This window comes from Seriola aureovittata, chromosome 20, assembly GCF_021018895.1.
Source record: "Seriola aureovittata isolate HTS-2021-v1 ecotype China chromosome 20, ASM2101889v1, whole genome shotgun sequence".
Classification (NCBI taxonomy): Eukaryota; Metazoa; Chordata; class Actinopteri; order Carangiformes; family Carangidae; genus Seriola; species Seriola aureovittata.
Genome location: NC_079383.1, coordinates 15272471 through 15293649, shown reverse-complemented (window position 1 = coordinate 15293649; position 21179 = coordinate 15272471). Strand labels below are relative to the sequence as shown.

Genomic DNA, 21179 nt, shown 5'->3' with positions numbered 1-21179 from the left:
GCATTAATCTGTGCATGTTTGCAGCGGGCTGTGTACAACATTTACATAAGTGCACGGCTCATTGTCCAAGAGATAAAGTTTATTGGTACATATCTCATCTAACCAGACAAAACTTTTTAAATTTTCTGCCACATTGCACACTGATGAACAATCACCCACTCAACAGATGTCCAAATATCATGTTATAATTTCTGTTGTTTCAACTGAGTCACAGAACAATAATGGATAGAAATAACTATGGATATATAATGCCAACTTGGATATTGCAGAAAGTCTCGAAGCCAACTACTCACAAACTGTGTAAAAGTTATAACATTTTCACTGTAATTATGGACTTAATATGAATATATATTAATATGAAATGTATTAAATTCCTTCAGTTACATAAACATGATAATACGGCAGCACAAAGGCAAGTGATTAACAATAATGATCCTGAATTCAAAATTTACTCTAAAAAGCTAAAGTAAGTACTTTTTTCTTTTGCCAGGACTAATGTTAAAGTGCCTTCCACATAAAGAATTAGAACTATAAATATATCATTTTAAAAATCGTTCTAATTCTAGTGGATGGCGGAGTCAGTGGTGAATGATATTGCTGGAATCACTTTCAGAGCGATTTGATGAAAGATAGAAACATTGCCAAAAAGAAAGAAAAAAAAAAGAATGTTACTTGGTCAATACACTATGGCACCATTCAACATGGCACATGACATTAGAGAGTCATAACTGAGGTTCAAAAACCCCACCTGTACTTGATAAAACAAACAGTATTTGTAGAGACGCTAACATCTAAGGACATCTTGGATGCAATAGCCCTCAGAATCAGTGGTTTACAGAAAATTATCATTCATCAGTGTGGATATTCACATCGGTATAGTTATAGTTACTGTTCTTGGTGTGAACTGCCCTGACTGAAAGAAAGGGTGTAAATAAACAAGCATGAGTTCCATTCTTTCAGTGAACACGTGGTTATTAATTCATTATTCATGTTAATATGTACAAAGTATCTTAGAGAAAAAGTTGGACATTTTGGGACATACAATACACTTTAATGAGCATTAGATGAGAAGATCAATACCACTCATCTGTACTCAAAATATACAGCTAGCAGCTAGCTTAGTTTGGCATAAAGCCTGGGAACAGGGGAAAACAGCTAGCTCTGCTCTGTCCGAAGGTAACAAAATTTGCCAAAAGGTTCCTCTTAAAGGTCACAAATAACCTGTTGCATCTTTGTTTAAAGCATAAAAACTGCTGCGGGCTTCCTACTTACAGCAATTTGCCAATACTTTTATCTCAGTATCATAGAAGCAGTACTTTAGATCAACAAGGTATGGAGCATACTTTCCTACTTTTAGCTACCGATTAGTTTTTTCTTGTTTATCATTTCATTACTGTATCAGGATCCTCCTGTGCTACATATGCAGTATGATAAAAAGTGAACAAGAAAAAGAATGGGCAATATTACTTTATAATATCTCTTTCTCAGTCTCTCTCTCTCTCTCTCTCTCTCACACACACACACACACACACACACACACACACTCTTTCTCACTGTGTCAACTGCCATGGAAGCTGACAGACATCAGCGTTTCAAGCAGTGTCAGTTTAGCAGTAAGGGAGTCTTTTAGCATTTGAGCCAGCTGGATCCCCTGTGGCTAGCCATGGACAGTTGGGAGCAGAGAGGGCTGTGGGAGCCAAAGATATTATTATCACACAGAATTCATTTCCCTTCTCACAAGGTTCACCTGGATGTCTCAGCATGACAAAGGGAAACGGCCTAAATTTAGTCTAGCGGAATTAGCGGGATATGGGGCATGGCAAGAATCCTTTGGATAACAGTCACTGACCAGGATGATGAAATTTAACATCCAGACTCAAAACTGAATTCAATGTGTATTAAAAAAATGTTTCTTTAAATTTTCTTTAACACACATTGAATTCAATGCTACACTTTCTTTAATGCACATTAAACTTAAAATCAGAAAATAAGTCATTGCTTTATTTCCATTTTTTATACCAAGATGCTTTTTAAGATGAAAAATAAATGTGAAAAATGCTTAGCTTTTATAGACATAAGTGTCTCTTAGCTTCCCCGTTTACTCACAGGAATGGGAGTTATTTACTTTTGGAGAAAGACCCGCAACCACTAGTTTTGGTAGTGCAGATTGACTGCCCTTATGGAAAAATAACATTACCTTTGACAAATATGTTACCAGGCAGATATATTCACAACTGACAAGCTTGGCCCCAGTCAAACTTTCACTACTGGCATGCGAATAAAGCCATGCAATGTAAACGACCATAGTTATTCAAATGCTTTCTATATGCATTGTCGTTAGGTACTAATTCTACAAGAACTACATTAGGGAAATTAAGGCACATCCATGTCGTATTTCTGTCCTTGGATGTCTTGACTTTGCCGTCAGCGAGAACTGTCAATGATTGTATTAACGTGTTAAGCCCCACACAAATGTGAACATCTATACCAAAGTCTCACTTGCACAGTTGGGTCCTTGCTGAATTGCTCTGAAACCTCAAGCTGTTTAATGATTGTTAATGACTAGCAAAGTGTTCGACTAAAAATACCATAATAGTCTGTTGCATTGCTGCTCGCTGGTGCACGCCGGCGGACTGGGAAATCGTAATGAAAAGGGGCTGTGGTCACAGAAATCCAACCAATTTCAAAAACAACGTTGTTGATGAAGCTTTCAGTAAGTGGACTTGTCTGATGGCACTTGCCTGCGAGTCTATTTTAGGTGCCAAAACACTCACAGTGTTGGGACAGAACAAAGCCCGCTACATGACTTTATATCTCCTTTCTTCCTTTCTCTCACTCTTGCCAAAACTGCCTCAAGGATATGAGATCAAATGCCTCCTCCTGATAGCACCGGTGAAACTTTTTCATGTCTGGCTCTGAGGGATGTCTTGATGCTCTGTTTGATTGTCATATTTGGACAGTGCCAACTCTTTATTGTGCAGGATCAAGGGTGATGTCTGCTGGCACCACCTAAAGATATCATGGGAATCTCAGAAGAAGAAGTTGTTGGTATAGGGTGTGGATTAACATGAAAAACAACAGTAGCCTGTTTTCTGTGCTATATGTGGCACTGGGCTAATTGCTTATTGCTTCCTCTTGCAGAGCTGACTAGAGGGATTTCCTTTTCTTTTTAAAAAGGAAAACAGACGACAGTAGCCAGGCTACTAAATTAAACCCGCGCTGGAAGGAGACTTGAAAAAGGTCAAACCTCTGTTTCATCCCCCAGGAGGCATGGAGCTGCTACACTGTCAAGTCCAGAGATGCACAGATGCATGTGTTGCAGGTGCATAAGTGGTCTGTGATAGTTGATTTCGGGTTTGGACAACGGTATCATCACCCCATTATCCTCCCCCTGCTCACTCATCTGCTGCCTCATCATCCCCTCCACTTTTTGTATGCACACCTTCTTCACAATGCTTGCTGCTGCTGCTGAGGGGGGAGACTGTTCTCTATATGTAGGTGCTGATGAAATTCTGAGGGCGAGTGGTGAATTATTTAAGAGGGAGGATTATGAAAGCAGCTTCTTGGCACGTTGCTAGCGGGTATGAATCGATATGAGCCCTCCCCACCTCCCCCTTTTTTCTCCCTGAAACCACAGACCCTCTGAACAGAAGTCCAGACACATGGCCACGGGAAACGGCAAACTGGACAGCCAGATGCACTGTGCCTGTGCGTGTAAGAGGCTCGATGAAATACAGTACACAAGAAAGCCAGCAGAAAGAGGTCGGGATTGTGTGTCTGTGTGTGTGTAAGAGACAGACAGAAGGGCCTAATTCAGACTGACCACTTCCACAGGAACAGATGGCCAACTCAAGGCCTGCCAAGTCTATTCTTCTTTTCCCCTGGTTCTGCCTGGAGGCGGGGGTCTACAGTCCAAGTCAGAAGGGTTAGAAAAACAGACAGGCGGCCTTACACAGCTGTAGAGCACGCATACACACAAACCTACATTTCTGCGGGCAAAGTCTCACCCTTAGCTATGCACCAGTTACATAACAGTTTCACACAGTTGCCTTCGATAAAGATTTGATTTCATGGACTTGATTTGTGCAGTGCCGATGCTCGGAGGCTTTCGAGACCAACTAAATGACCATCTTCCACCACTCTCTCTCTCTCTTTTCACTTGATTGTCTCATAGTGAGTTAGTCTCCATCCATTTCTCTCTCTGTACCCCGCCCCCCTCCCACCTCCCTCCTCTCTACGTGTGCACATTCTGCTGAGCCATTAAGTCTGCCTCTCTTTTCTCATCTGTGTATTGGGCGTCCATGTTTGGCCAACACTGTTGTTCTCTCTCTGGCCAATGATCTCCTGCTTCAAAAACAAGCAGTATGTACCAAACAAGACCCATCTCAGGAGGGAGCTCGGATTTCAGGGCAACGATCAAAGAAAAACGGACAGGTTTCAACCTTGTGGTGAACCTAAATTTCAGGGCATAGTGCATCATCATTCATGAGACAGACGAATCACAACAAGACTAGGTCAAAACCTTCACATAGCTGGACCATGTTTTCTGCCTAGTGTCTGCTGGTTTCAGCCCTTTCTCCGTTTGCTTCTCTCCTCCTAGCTGTTCTCACATACAGTATTTTAATCCAGCTGAATTCCCAATAAAGCTGCTCTCATTTACATGTTTCTGTGGTCTGACAACAGAACAAGTGTCAATTAGTCACTAAAACACAGCACATTAAGAGTACTTGTTAACTAGCAGTCACTTCTAAGCCATTTTCCAGCTGCTCTGCTCTACACTGCTAAAACCTGATTTTATAATCGTGACGTCATCTGACAAAATCACCATACACATAAACCGGCACACAGATCATTTTGAAAGACCAACAACCAACAGGGAAACACTCAGCTAGCTAACCAATAGTATAACCTTATCACTCAGTCACACGGCATTCAGCTGACCAATGATTTAACTTCATCAGTCTGTCAGTCAGTCACTGACATTGTTGACCTACTGCTGCGGTCCAGCCAAAAAGCTCACAGGGATGACAGTCAGTTTGTATGTGCCTTAACAATGACAGGGAGTAGAGGAAGTCCCCATAGGAAACAATAGATCAGTGTGTAAAGAGACAACTGCATCCTTTCAAGCTGTTGACATTCAAGGTTTTTTCATTATGTCCATTACATGGACATGGTCTACATTACCTTGTAAAAATTTGCATTTTCATTGTGAGTATATTACCGTTCAGCTCAAAGCACCACCGTGTCCAAGTACAACTTCACAGAGCTGCTATTGTGGCAGTAGACTCGTAGGCTAACCTTACAACACAATTCACACAGTATTTTAGATAGTGAAACTAAACCTGTCTCACTTTTCATATTTCATCCCCTAGACCCTTTTTTGCTGCATTCTGAGGTTCCAGAAATTAACTTTGGGGATAAAATGTTTTTATAACTGGGAGGACTGAACAAAATAGAGCCATCTCATTTAAAAAAGGGCATAAAGATTTCTCTACCACTGAATGTGGTTTCTTCAGGGCAGACTGGAGGCTGCAGTGAGTCCTTATCGGAGGGTGACAAGACGGGCTGTGGCTAACTGGTTGCCGTGCTAACTTTGGTAGAAGAAAAGATACGATAAGTCACAAGAGTTAACATTGGTGAGGAAAGCAATGAAGTTTGACGCTGAACACACAACGTTTCCTCTAGACTAGTAAGTAAACAGCTGTTCATGCCAAAGTTGGCTATGGAAAAATAGCAAAACTTACAAATTGCAAAACACCCTACATTTTGAATGAAATAAGAAATCTGAAAACTTGATTAAATTGATTTTGAACTCTTTTCATCATTTCAGGCCGTCTCTCCCTGCAATTTTGAGTCTCCATCTTTCCCTTCAATGTTCTTTCTGTTAATTCTTCAAGAGGCACAGGGCTGAAATTATAGAGGGCTAAAAATAATGGCGCTATAAATAAGAGGTGCCCATTGAGAGTGATTGAGAGGCGAGGTCGCTAGGCAGCTGGGGATGCTGGGTAAGCTGGATTCATTAGCGCTGTGTGCTTCCAAAGAGTAGCCATCACAACTCTACCACACAAACACATGACAAAGCCTCCTAGTAAAAAGAAACACACACACACACACACACACACACACACACACACACACAATCTCTACCTCCTCAGCTATTTGCAGTGTTGCAAATTTAGTCCCATCAGTACCATCCATCAACCCTCATTACCACTTTCCCGCTCCCTTGGACTCCATGCAGGCCACATTTTTAACGCATTGTTCATCCACCAGCAGAGTGGAAAAATGTGTGTGCGCGTTAGTGTGCGTTTGAATTTCTGCATGTTTGAGAGAGCGCACGGTAGAGGTACCCTGTGTCTGTTTTATAATTCATACTCATGTGTGGATCCTCTTTCAGCCCACAGACACCTGCTAGAGATACACAGGGCACATACTGATGTCCTCACTATATTTTTCTCTCACAACCGTCTCCATTCTTTCTTTGTCTTTAACCAATGAACTCTAAAATACTCAACAAACTGCTTTGTATCTGTGTGTATTCCATTTGCGTATAGTATTTGCGCATAATGCCGTGGCTCCACATTTAGAGCATCTAAAGAGAAAGCATCTGCTTTCATGCACCCACACAAGTATACACACACACGCACACACACACACACACTCACAAGTGTGCTCTTTTATTGCCCTGATGCTCTTTTTAATGGCCCTCCTCCTCCCTCTCCATACTGACGTCACATCCATTAAGCCGTGCCTCTGGGCCTTTTTAGTGGAGGCTGGAGCGCAGGACTCCAATGTACAAGACCCCCATCCAGAGTCAATCTCCACTTGATAAACTCGCCGTATTGGCTGATCTGACAGATGCGGTTACCACGGCAATCTGTTCAGTCTCTCTGCACACCACCACGACTATCAATCCACAGTGAGAGGGAACCCATTGAACTGTGTGTCATAGGGGAGAACGGGTTGTTAACAGTAGCACATGCGCACGCTCAAGCTCTCACCTGTTTATTGTCTGAGCGCGCGCACATACGTGCAGCTCAACTATCAACACACATAGGGGTGTGTTGATAGTTGAGCTGAGAGAGGACTGCCTGTATCTGGTGCCACAGAGAACAACCCTGGCGGGCTAATGTGAAGAGATAACGTTTCATGTCTGATCAGCATCAGAATCATAATTCGCTGGCCTCTTCCAGCCTCCATCTCTCTCATTATGTTCCCAACAGCAACATCCTTAATTACGTCCCTACTCATCCTGTGATTGCTATATCCGGTGTCTATAGTCACGCACCGAATATAGCACTAAAGTGTCAGCAACACCTCACAACCCAACAAGTTGCCCTTACCGACTCTTTTCCCCTTCATGAATATAGAATGAGTGTGAAGTACATAGGAGACTTCAGCCTTTGCAAAACAGAGTAAGCTAGACTCGAGTGGTGACAATGCTTTGCTGCCTATTGGAGACAGAAATGGAAAATGACGGCTTGGGTCATGTCAATTTGGAGCTGGGAGCCGGCGCTGGATGAGAACAGGCAGAATTTTGATGGCAGAGCCTTTTCCCTGTCTGAAAAAGAGCGGTCTGAAATGTTAAAATGAACCTCACTTCTTCGACACTCACGAGACATAATCAATGGTCAGTGCGGCTGGCTGCACTCGCAGGGCTCCACTGTGATTTAGTGCGGCGCATCTAAACCCTGTCGCTAACTAGAGCTGAGCTCAGTTTAATGAGAAATGAGACTTAACTTTCAGTACAGCGAGGGATGGAAATTCACCCAAGGAGGAACAGGGGAAGAACAAAAGAAAAAGCGGAGAGAGAGACAAAAAGAACTGCAGGTTGTTTTGATAAATAACAGCTACAAAGTATTCCTGGAACAGTATTATAGCTCCAATCCATCACCAGATCATCAGGCTACATTAATAATGAATGTGTTCTGTAGACATAAAAAGTCCAGTGTACAAATCAGACATAGGCTTTTTGCTTGACAAATCACACCAACAGAGAGACAGTCACTTGACCCCCCCCCCCCGATCCACTCCTTAAAAGGACAAAGAAAAGATGGATCATTTCACAAGTTTCCACATTCAAAAAGCTATTGTACAACAAAGATTGCTTTGGAAAACCCATTACATTACATTATGTTAATTTTTTTTAAAGCAAGAAAGAAAAGAATTTGTTCCCTGTCATTTGTTCCAAAGTCATCCTCTGTTGTAGATTGGTTTTCTAATTCACACTTCTCTTATATTTTCTCATTTGTCTTTGTTGCAAAGCAATCACTTTGACTGGACAGAATAAAGAATATACCAAGGAAGGAGACTTCAGGATTTAAGCTTCTCTTGCTCTCCCCCTCTGTCTCATTGTCTCCTTTCCCTATCAGAGAGGGCAAACCTATGCAGCAGCCATTCATCTTTGAAATCCTTTGAAGTATCTTCCATCCAGTCAGGTTGACATCTTTTTATTATGGGCAGTGTGTATTTGCCTGTGTACATGAGGATATGTGGGTGACTTTCCTCTCTCCTTCAATCTGTTATGCCTATATATTAAGAGGTGTGTTTGTTTGTGTGTGTGTGTGTGTGTGTGTGTGTGTGTGTGTCCTGTTTCCCTTTTTCATGTCTTATTCTAGTATTATACTGCCTTCACATGAATGTCAATGACACACAGAGAAAGAGAGAGAGCGAGAGAGAGAAAGAGAGAGAGAGAGAGTGTGATAAGAGGTCAGTGGGGCATGAAGGAGAGTGAGTGACATCAGAGACATGGTTTTCCACCCATCCATCTGTCCACTCAAAACAAACAGGCCAGTCATTAGCCAGGCTCCAGCTGTTATGTCTTAGTCTCCAAGTTGTGAATACTGCTCATTTATATGTACGGAAACATACTGCAGCAGAGAGCAAGGCCTCATCAGTTACCACCATGACATATTTTCAAATGACATCATTTCACAAAACTTTAGAATAGGAAATAGGAAGTCTGCAGCCATGCTAGCAGCTCTGTGAAGCTATGTCTCAGCACAGCCCGTGCTTTGAGCTCCATTCTCATATCATCGTGCTAACATGCTCACAATGACGGCGCTAACATACGGATGTTGAGCATGTCACGTTTAGCATATACAACATCTTAGTTTAGCCGAACATTTGCTAATTAGCACTGAGCACAAAGTACAGCTTAGGTTGATGGCAATGTCATGAGCAAAATAATCGGGCAAATAGAATTTGCCTGATGAAAAGTCATCCTCAGTGTCATATTACCGTATATATCTCTGGAGGCATATTTCACTGCAGTCCATCCAATAGTTGTAAGATATTTCACTGTGAAACAAAAACATGTCAGGCTGCTGGTGACACTAGAGGGAAGGCCAGGGGATCATGGAAGTTTGTAAAATTCATCCTCTGGGGACCATAAATGTCCGTAAAAAAATTTCATTGTGATCTGTCCAATGCAAATTTCTTTCTAATTTTCTTTTTTTGACTGGATTGAGAAACCTTGCCATCCATCGAGCCATGCCACTAGTATAGCTAAAGATCTGCACAGAAAACACTATCTACCCTTTTCATGACATTAAGTGAGTATGGAAAGCAAGAATGTTGTAAGCAAATGACTGCACTAAACACAGAGCAGAAGCCAGACGTCCATAAACATTATTATCGCTACTGTACATCTACCACTAATAATAGATAAGTACAAATGCTAAAGGCAAAATAGAAATAATAGTCTGCGCTGGGGCTTAGAGAAAATAATGATATTCATACTGAAAGGGCATGAAAGAGGACATGACTGGCCAACGTTCAAAGCCTAGGGGCCCCAGACTGCTCCGATCTCCCCAGAGGTGCCCTGCCACCTCCAGCCCTCATCAAAGCAAGGAGACAGACCGAAACTGAGGAGCGGCAGTGTGACATTGTGTGTGCGTCTGAGTGCTTGCGATACCGCTTGAACATAGAGCTATAGGCAAAAGAAAAGACAAAAAACAAACAGAACACAAAAGAATGGATTTTAAACACTCTGACATGGTATAATTATTTAACAAGCAGAATGGTTTAGTCTGATAAAAGCCATGGTCTGAAATGTGTGACACTTTGGAATATGTATTAGCAAATTTACATTTCAGGCATATGACTGATTAATGGTTTGTTAGATAAGAGCTACACTAATGCCTCAGCTGCTGTATATTACACTTTGAATGAATACTACAGTTCTGTAACCACTAAAGAGGAAGAGATTGGAGGGATCATATCAACATAGCATGTCATTATTGACAATGCAAAAATAGTGGCTTTGTGGTCAGAAACAAACTAAGCTGCCGGAGGCGCAAACGTTGGCAGTTTTATCAAGCAAAAAGCAACTTTTTTGCCCCTCTGGCCCTGTTGTGTTTTTTCATGGCACTAAAACAAGACGGGTGGAGTTGAGCGGCCTTAGACAGACATACACACAGACCTTGTCAAAATCACATCAATATCTTTTATGTATGTGGACTTTCCTGCTAGAGAAGCCAACCTAGATTATTCAACAAGTCTCTTCCACAGTGTTAGTGTAGTGATGTGACAGCGCGACAAAACAGCTTTTTCCAGAATAGGTTTGCTTGGCAAAAGCTTCAACCATAAAAATGGAAAAAGCAACAAACCCCCTGGAATCAATTCAAAAAAAGATCATCAGACTTGCACTTCATCTTCAACATATACATGTTATACAGAACAAAAAGAGTTGGCTATGGCTGAAATCCATTCAAATCTCCCCTGCTGATAAACTATTGGTCTTACCAACAATGTATGTATGTATGTATCACTGCACCAAGGCTGAGCTTTCATCTTTGAAACCCAACATTTCTATAAAGTTCAGTTGAGCTTGCGTTTGCACTTGAATGGTGATGGACCCCTTTTTGTTTGTTTTTAAATTGTTAGTTTGGTGATCTTTCTTTTTTTCTCTTGGATGGGTATAATCTACTCCCAAACTTGTTTTTGCCTCCTGCAGAGTAACACTACCATTAACTGACGTGTGTGTGTGTGTGTGTGTGTGTGTGTGTGTGTGTGTGTGTGTGTGTGTGTGTGTGTGTGTGTTTGTGTGTGTGAGAGTGTGTGTGTGTGCGCGCGCGCATGCGTGTATTGGAAAGCAAACATCTCTGGAGGTTTGGCTCGGCCGTAAGCAACAAGCATGACAATGCAGAGGAGAAAACAAGAAACAGAGAAAAGAAAAATGACCATTAGACAGTTTCATGGTAAGTTGTGTTCAAATATATTAATAATTACTATCAATTGCACAATACAGGAAAATAGTATTTTCATTACTGTATGCAGTTTAATGTAAATAATCACTTTATTTTGCGGGGGCATGATGTGTGGGCAATAATGTACCTTGAAATTGAGACTGAAATGGAGGAAAAGAGAGGAACTGGTGAGAGGAGGAGAGGCAGACTGGCTGGGCTTAAAAAGCAAATTTTGTCCAGTGTTCTGAAACTAAAGGTAGCTTTTTTTCCACAATATGATTCTCGTCTAGTTTGCGCCTCAACCGTCTTTGTCAACACGCAGCACATCAATTTCGCATTACATCCTGACAGACAGCTCGCCGCTCTCAGCTCACCCGTTACGGTGTGCATTTCCGAGCGTGCATTTGTACGAGATTGTCTCTCTAAGCTCTGTTTTCTTCTGCTCTTGAACTCACGTGTCCGAAACTTTCTTTTCTTTAACTCTTCTAGATTACTGGGTTGCACTGGGCAGGGGGTGATGGTGATACAAGCATAACCACATGTGCCACACTGATAAATGGAGAATTTCAATAATTCAGACACTTTGTATGTCTGGCTGCAAGACAAGACCGTCTCGCCTACTTGAATCTGTAAACACTTGATGAATGGGAGCAACAACATCCCTCTTCAGTTAGCGCATTGGAAATCACTGGCAAAATAGACGCATCAGACTGAAGAAGAGATAATCATTACCATTTTCTATCTACAGAGTGGAGAAGTGCAGACTGGCTTGATTCACTGTGCCTACACACATGGACCCAGCGTCAAATTACCTGTGGTACCAGCTTCCTTGAACAAATTTCACAAAGTGGAAACAAGAGACATTTTTACTTGCTCCTTTTCTGTTATTTGATGCCTGCAGTGGTGGGTCTTTTAAGGTAGCTATAGTAAAATAAAAAATAAAATAAAATAAAAACTACTGGAGTAATTTCACACAGAGTACAACTTTCAAAAGACTCCTCCACAAAACCATTTCTGAGATGGAATAGAAGTTAAATTTGCTCCAGGTGAAGAGATGTAATGTATTATTCACCAAAATGAAGTCTTTTCAAAGTTGTCCCTTCACTTCATACAATCGGATGAGGGAAGGGAGATGAGAAGGGAAGTAGAGGTGGGAGTTTGGGATGGCAAGCGAGGAAAACAGAGCTATTCTCTGAAACATGACAGCCCTGAAGGCTCGACGCACTGTTCTGCGTGCGGTGTGCTCCAGAGATGGAATGACTACTTACAAAGACAGCAGTGTCTTGGGGATAGAAATAGACAGGTGCATTATTCAGGACACATATCCACAAGTGCACATGTATATACACAGACACACAAGGAGGCAGGATGGGTGGGAGGTGTAACACAAATATAACTCAACAATCATATGTAAAAGTGAAGCCACACAGTGAGAAGATTTTCGGCTTACGCTGCATGCTGAGGGCTCGTAAACAAATACATATATTTACGTAAAAATACCTGCACTGTGTTAAAGGCCCTGGAAACCGCTTTTTCAGTGACCTAGTACTATAAGCAATGGCTTCCTACATGGACACATTATTTTCTGCTAATGTTAGGAAACTGCTCTTTCACTTGAGAAATGTCTGGATTTGTGTTTTGCCTTGTGCTTTTCTCATCGATTTCAAGTGGGCTGATCTCTGCTGGAGAAAAGCTGATGTCCCAATTTTCTATCTACCAATCTGGATTTCACAAATGTTACTTGGATGTTTAACTTTCCCTGCAGAGAATGATGTAAGCGCAGACTTTGATACACATTTATTTCTTGAAGGGGGGGAAAGTTTCTCTGTGGTTAAACTTTGGAGAAGAAAATTGTTTGCATAGTCAGACATTGTAGGTGATCATTGTGGAAGATTTTCTGTGGCGAAATCATATCAGACACTAATTATCTTAAAACAAGTTTGAGGTGAATCTTTAACTTGATTAGTTGCACATATTTATTATTAGTGAGAAAGACTTGTAAACAAGTTGTCATGCGATTTAAAGAGGAGTGACTGAGTCACTGAGTGTATAAATGCAGCCACTAGGTCTCCCAAACATATTCCTACATTATTGTTTTAAATTGTTTTACTGTCAACTGATATTGCGTGACCTTTAGAGACTTATCTTCCAAAAAACAGATTTCACCCGCATTTGGAAGTTGCTGCGTATAATCTCAGACTCTGACCTCTAACACAGTTCAGACTTGGTGAAGATAGGATCTAGAAACAACACAACAAAAACTCCTTAAGCTGCTCAACTGACACAGAACGAGTTTGTGGACACAGATCCAGTGCCCCGGGGGGATTTTTTTTTTTTTTTGCAGAGAGATACTGGATCTGTGTTTGGTTCATAAACGTTAGCATCACAATGAAATGAAGCTTATTTGGCTGTAAAAGCTCAAACAAACAACCTGGCAGATTGAATTACCAAAGCGAATCTGCAATTCATTAACAATAGAGAAGCGCCAGGTTTCGTTTCACATCACAAATTGCTTCATTGTCTGTGTTTTGTTGCTTTGGGAGAGGGCGTTTTAATTTTCAAAGAATAGTCCAGCGTAGGCACTTTTTGGATAAATCCTATATATTTTTTATGTTTCCGCTTTCACTGCAGTTTATAGGGATCCATAATTTCCTTTTCTTGAGTTATTTTCATTTTTATTGAACTTGATTTTATTTTGTTTTCCATGAATGCTATTATTTACTTTTTTATTATGTTACTTTAAACATTAGGAATAGGAGGCAGTCCCTTTTAGTTGATTTCTACACCGTCGGGATGTTTTCCTTACAGTTACATTACACTTCACTGACAGACACAGAGACACACACACACACCACTGACAGCCACTGGAGATTCAAAAGCACTGCCTCGAAAGACTGTGGGAGTCAATTATACCACTGTGATCTGGGCCATAGATTACGCTTATAATAATATTAGTATCTAATTACTGCCTCGCATCCTTCACGCCTCTTCTGCACTCCGTAATCATTATCGCCCACTGGCCTCGAATCACAGATAGTACACAGCGTTAAAAGGAAGAAATAGCACTTACTATTTGTTCTCGTTATAAAGCTACAGTTCTTTTTTTCTTTTTCTATACACACGTTTATGTGTACACTGTGGCAAGCTACATTTATTGTAGACCTGCTTTGCCCTGTGTACCAGCTGTGCAAGTCACTAATGGAGGGCAGAGCTGGAGCAGACACACACACACACACACACACACACACACACACACACACACACACACACACACACACACACACAGCTAAGTGCCTATGTAGAGCTGAGCAGCGAGGGGAGGAGGGAGAGGCAGAATTCAAACATGCAAAAGGAAAGCTTTACAAATAGCTGTTGCATATAAAGTGAGCTGAATGCTTAATGTCAGGGTCTAATTAAGCCGTGTCTGTCTGTGTGGTTATGACAGACAGAGAAAACCACAGATGACGGGAGACGGAGATTGACAGATGGAGAGACGGGACGATAGGTCTGACTTGCAGCACTCTGACTGTGTTTCTCAGCGAGGTGTTAGCACAAACCTGATGTCCAGACAGCGCAGCATGGGATCAGCAGCCGTACCCAGCACCCAGATGGTGAAGCAGACCAGCAGCAGAGAGGTGGTGAGGATGGTGCGCCCCACTTCTGTGGATGTGTCTCTTACAGCCAGGCTCAGCGCCACGGCTCCCCTCAAACCTGAGGGCAGAGAAGACATTTCTGAGCAAACAGTGGGATTACCGCTATCCATCAAACCACAGGACAATCGTCTACCAATCAATTATTTGAAAGAAGCAGTGGAGAGCAATCCAGTTAATAACTCTGTCCGTGGGTAACAGATTACACCCTGACTACCACTGTCATTGAGCAGTTACTGAGCAGCAAGCAGTCCTAGAACAAACTTGTAGATTGCTGTACAGTGGTGACATAACGCTTAAAGCCAAAACAATTCCCGGAGCAAATCCTTTGCTGCCATGAGAAACAGATGGGGGAGTTGGTGGTGGCGGTGGTGGTGGTGGTTGTGGTGGTGATGGCGGTGGTAGGGGAGTTTTGAAAAATAGCAAGACAAGGGCTTTTTACAAAGAAACCTTATGTAAGAGGTAAAGTGGGTCAGGCAAGCAGCAAAACATGCTGCTGCTGCACAACCCCACATCACTCCATATCAAGCATTCCTTTCTCCTGCATCATCAAACCGTCCACAGCTTCAACCTTTAGTCTCCCAGGCCAAAGTTTGATGTACTCTTCCTCCCAAGACACAGCTACAGAAATAGAAAAGGCTGAGAGTGAATTGTTAAAAAAGAAATTAAACATTAGGACGATATAGATTAGTACCTTCTGTAATGAGGGTAGTGAATTATTATAAAGCCTGGGGACAACGCTGGTCTTTGTGTCTGTTTTACTGACTTTATGCGCGCACACACACACACGTCCACAGGGGACATATTCTCTCAGCATCCTCACTAATGCCATTAGCTGCAGGCAGTGAGGAGAATGGAATAATTAAAGAGCTTTCACAGGATAAATCAGGGTAAAAGTTTTCATTTTTGAGGGTCTTGCGGAAATAACATCACCACTCCAACATTTATCACAATCACAGCCAGAGATGTGGCCAGACATACAAAATGGCGCTACAGGTGAATAACAAAATCATAATGAATAATGTTAAAAGGTGTCGTGATCGTTGGTAAACAGTACCTGCAAACATCATGAAGTGCTGGAAGGTTGCGGGTATCTTGTTTGTGCGGCCCAGGTTTAGCAGGAAAGACAAAGGGTAGATGTTGCATGCTCTTGAAATAAAGATGGAGAGCTATATGCATTGAATACAGATTAAGGAGAATACTTATGACTGAGAGACACTCATGGGTTCAAGTACACTTATCAGTCAGCATGTCCTCATGGAAATTTGATTTTTTTTTATTTTATATGAAAACCGCAAAGTAGTATACAAGAAAAACCAACAGCCCTGGGGACAGATTTTTGTCAGAAACGCACCAGTTAGTTTTTGAGTTCTAGTTTAACTGTTTGGGATTAAGTCTGGAGTAAATTATAATGGTCCAGGTTAAGGTAAATTACTGATACGTTTTAATAGTGTAAGGTTTTGCTTTATTTATTAAAAATAAAAATAAAAATAAAATAAATAAATAAAAAAAAATCCCCTTGGCTGACTTCAAATAGCTCGATCCTTCCCATACAAAATACATGAAAGTCAATCCCATGGTAAATACAAGAGTACAAATTCTTCATGAGATCAGGCAATAAAAGCACAGCCATGAATATTACTATACACTTTCATATATGCACATGCACGCACACAGAGATACTTAAAAAAAAAAAAAAAAAAATCTCTGAATATTTTCTGTTTAGGATGCAAACACAGTGTGGCACCATGCCGAGGCACAGAGCCAATCAGTCTGTGCCAGCTGTCTCTGCCCTCCACACACACTTTGATGTTTCACATAGGATGGGACTGAATGCTAAGTGTCCTGGGCAGCAGTTAGGGAGAGGATATCTGTACAATTATCAGGGACATAGCTGCCCTTCTGGATACACTTAACACCTTTTGTCGTACTTTTAGAAGAAGTTACTGCGGCTCTATATAAACTCTTCAAACCGCATACGAGCTCGAGAACAGCCTCGTGGGTAGGTTCTTGTTAGTGGTAGCTAATTCAAGGCTATAGGCCAGATGAAGCTGGGCTGGAGCGGATCAGGCAAGCTTTTTACTCTTAAAAAGAAAACAACACACATTTCTTAGACTCTTTGAATTTTAGTGCATAGAAATAATCTATTCAGACAGGTACCCCTGCTTTAGCTTCATGGGGAGAAGGGATTTGAGCTATTATACAATAATTCTAAATATGATGCCTGGAATAATAAAAGGGACCAATATCTTAGGCAGGGGACCTTAGTCTGACAGGGCTATTACTAAAACAGAGCTCCCTCAAACCCTGCAGTCAATATTAGATCTCATGCACCCTATGGATTTTCAAAAGCAATATCCTGCTCCCAAAAGCAGTCATTTCTCTTTATCAAAGGCCTCTGGGCTATTTGAATGGAGGTAATTAAGCACTTTCATCTCAGCCTCATTTCCAATAAAGCCCATCTCCATTGTCACTGGCAAAGGCTGCAAGCTACAGTGATTAAAATCTACTGCGTAACCAAAGAGCGATTAACAGGGTCGAATTACTGGGGTTATTTCATTTTTATAGACACTTTTAGTGACATACAAGAGGACTTTGACCTCCATTTATTCCTGTTTGTACATCCGGGTCAGCTTCCAGTAGATGTACTTCACCTTTTTTTTTTTTCCCCCCGCTCTAAGTTTTTGTTATTGAGGCACAATTAAGGACAAAGCTGAACAGGCTAAGTGCTCAAGTCAAAAATGTCTCACTGGCAGACCTTCCCACTGAACATAAGAGCATTGGAGAGAGAATCTGCTCAGCCGACTCGTTCTCTGGCTCTTTTGACCCCATGATGGAAGATGGATTGTAATAATAATTGCTGGCCATCTGGGCACTGGACTGTGAAAGAACATCTCCTTGGAGTGCGGCCACTACAGTCTCTCCTCAGGCATACGCTATGGTCATGTCGGCTCTCAGGCAAGGACAATTGTACCATGGGTAGGCAGCAGTCCATTACTAGCCCTCCATTTCCCCTCAGGAAGCAAAGCTGACGGACAAAACAGCAGCTGTGAATATCACACAGCTGCTATGATAATATAACTTTAACATGTGATGAGTATTATTAGGATTATTATTAGCTTCTTTGGATAGCATAGCATGTATTGTAACTGCATTGCATTCTGGTCTACAGAGGCTGCTGCCTGAATAGAAACTAATGCATCTGCCTGTGGTTTTTGAGTCCAGGTACAAAATAATGAATCTAATCAGAAGCTTTTGCTATTTTTAAAACAAAAACAAAAAAACTTTACATTAACTGTTGATGCTTTACATAGCTGTGCATTATTCTCCTGTCAAACTACACTGTAGATGCCCTGGAAGTAGGGCAGCAATTAATGATCATTTTATTATTGATTAATCTGTGTTTAGGAATTTGTGAAAGAAAAAAAATGCTCATCACAATTTCCCAGAGCCAAAGCTGACATTTTCTTATGCTTGTTTTGTCCGACCAACCATCTAAAAACCAAATATTTTAAATTTACATTATAAAAAAAAAAAAAAAAAAAAAAAAAAAAAAAAAAGGAGAAAAGCAGCAAATCCTCACATTTGGGAAGCTGGAACAAACAATGGTTCTGCTATTTTATATTGATAAATGGCTTAAACTGTCAATTGATTTTTAAAATCACTGTCTGGAAGTTTTCGATTGACTAATTGATGAAGCGACTCATCATTACCGTCTGTTCAGTTGCTGGGGAAAAGAAAAAAAAAAAAAAACACCACTAACTAATATCTTGCATTGCTAAGTAAGTAAATATGCATCACTAACAGCCATTTACAATGTTAAAAGCATTTTAGAGCAGATTTTTCCTTTAACAAGATGGGAATACCATCTAACCAACAGCACAGACCTCTTTCACTTGAGTTTCTAGAGCTAATAAGATTTAATCTTCAACCTCAACAGGGATATGGTGCTTAATCCACTACAAATTAAAGTACTGTAAGCTTATTTCAAACAGGCAAACATATTTATTCCACAGAGCTTTGCTAGAGAACAGAAAACAAGCAGCGGCAACAATAATTAAAGACCTATTTAAATTTGTGTTTCATCAGCGTTCTTTAGAACAAACGCTGCACTGCAGCATCTTAATCTGCAGAGATGGTGATCATTGGAGACTGGCTGAATGGCATTTGCAGAGCTCACCAGATCAAACCTGCACAATTTAAGAGACTGACTGAGGGAATCACTGCACTGCAGCAACACAGAGGCAAGGCAGAAAACAGGAATGCCACTCTGGTCAAGTAAGTGACTGATGACTGTGCAGATAGAAATTATGACTGAAGGTAGAGGAGACAGAGCAAATCAGAACAGGGCACCATTTGTGGGGTCTGAGTGGGTTCTTGAGGCTGCACAGTAGGGACTGAAGACGCTCCATCATGTAGCAGGAAAGGATACAAATGCTCCAGAAATGAAGAGGGCTTTGAAGACATGGTAAGGAAACATCAACAATACATATCCCATGAAGCTGAAGATGAAAATCTCCCCGAGGAAGTTGAAGACTTCAAAGAGCTGCAAATTATGAAAGGGATTGAGAGGATCATGAGAGAGAAGGTCATTCGAGATGAGGAGTTCAGGGTGGAGGGTGTGTGAATGCGTGTGTGTGTGTGTGTGTGTGTGTGTGTGTGTGTGTGTGTGTGTGTGTGTGTGTGTGTGTGCAGGGGGTGAAAGTGAAGGACTCAGATCGGAAACAGGTAAACAGGCTTAGATTTGTACAAACATGACAGATCCAGTGTTGATGTTATTCCTCGATCACTTCGAGGTAGCAACTGCAAACATTTACATCTGGATGACATAATGTGGTTGTATTTAGCACCAGATGCATTTCTGTCATTACTGTCTTCCTAAAAATGTTTATTACACACAGGTCGTTTGTGGATACACATGTAAAGAATGACTGGACTTTAAAAGATTTTTGTTTTGTTTCTCATGATACTTCATAGTGGAGGAGGAATCTTACAACACTTCCTACACTTCCTGTAATGATGCAGGACATAATAGAGAGCTTGGGTGTCATTTACTGTAGATATAAATAAAACCGGAAACACTTTTATGAAGTATTTCTGGATAAGAAATCAAATATTAATTAAGGGCCTTATGTTGTATCTGGATTACATTAGAGCAGATGTTATTATTTAATAAATGATTTATTAGTTTCTGTTTCTATCACTTAAACCAGCTTTGCTTTGGTCTAATTGAATTAGTGTACCTTTTCCCTTAAGAGCCACATATAACAAGGACAAGAGATGCCACAGAGAGAAATATTTCTCCTATTAGTTATTCAACCAGTGTCTGTATACGCTAAATCACTTTGTTTTTCGCTTTGAGCTGCAGCTGCATGTATAAATCATAAAAATGTAGATAAAGGCATTCTGCCAAGTAAACATACTGCACCATACACATTCATTGGCTACTACATAGCCAATTCACTTTGTAGGCAAAGGCTTCAACTGTGCTGCATCGCCTTTTAAAAAGGTTTTTCTGTGATAAACAGTTAGCTGCACTGTGGCACCGATAATGAATAATAAATGCGTAGATGAGTATATGTGTGTACTTCTGATTTATTTGCTCTTCTGTGAAGCTTGCCGGTACAGTATGACAGTGGGCTGGCCTCCATCTGTGCTCTGCCTTTTAAGCAGATAGCTGGAGACTAACCTCCCACACAGACACCCACTGGACAACCAGACCACTAATGGCAATTAATGATTGCTTGCGCACGGCACGCAGGACACAAACATTGGCATCAAAAGGCAATGTGAACAAAGTGAGGAGACTGAAAAATACTGTTCAAAACAGACAACAAACATCAGTGGAATAGTGCTCAATCATCCTCCATAATCCTACCTGCTTGGTCCTGGCCCTGCCCTCAGAGGATAAATTATGAATTGTGTATCTTGCTTGGCTCAAGCCACAAAACAGCACTGCCACAATACCTGAAAAAGATAAGAAAATATGCAAGTGAATTTACAAAGAAAATCAGAAAGCAGACCAGCAAAATGGCTAATCAGGTCTTAAACATCCATGACGTGTTTGTTGTAAATGTGAGCATCAATATTTTGTGAATAAAAATTCCTAGCTGACTGTTCTATGCACAGCAGGGAGTTAAACAATGTGCTGTATCTGATTAGTACAAAATATGCGAAATAGCTTATACATTCGCATATTACGTAATCAGGCTGCAAGAATGTATGTTTGTGTGCTGCTTAACACAGAGCAGTGGGGCTTCTAATGATGAGAATGAGCTACAGGAGGTTTTAACATCATTGTAAAAAGATTTTTGAAAGAGATTTTGTCAGACTGCAGACG

General features: G+C 41.1%; 1 protein-coding gene across 1 annotated transcript in view; it reads right to left on the bottom strand.

The window, feature by feature from the left end:
* Positions 1–21179, bottom strand: part of LOC130161190 (sodium/hydrogen exchanger 9-like) — a 59036-nt gene that overhangs the window by 16822 nt on the left and 21035 nt on the right. Inside the window, exons 9-12 of the mRNA XM_056364258.1 lie at positions 20718–20806; positions 19272–19385; positions 15897–16008; positions 14747–14900 (exon numbers count right to left, since the gene is read on the bottom strand). Coding sequence (XP_056220233.1) covers positions 14747–14900; positions 15897–16008; positions 19272–19385; positions 20718–20806 — 469 coding nt within the window. The remainder of the gene's footprint in view (positions 1–14746; positions 14901–15896; positions 16009–19271; positions 19386–20717; positions 20807–21179) is intronic.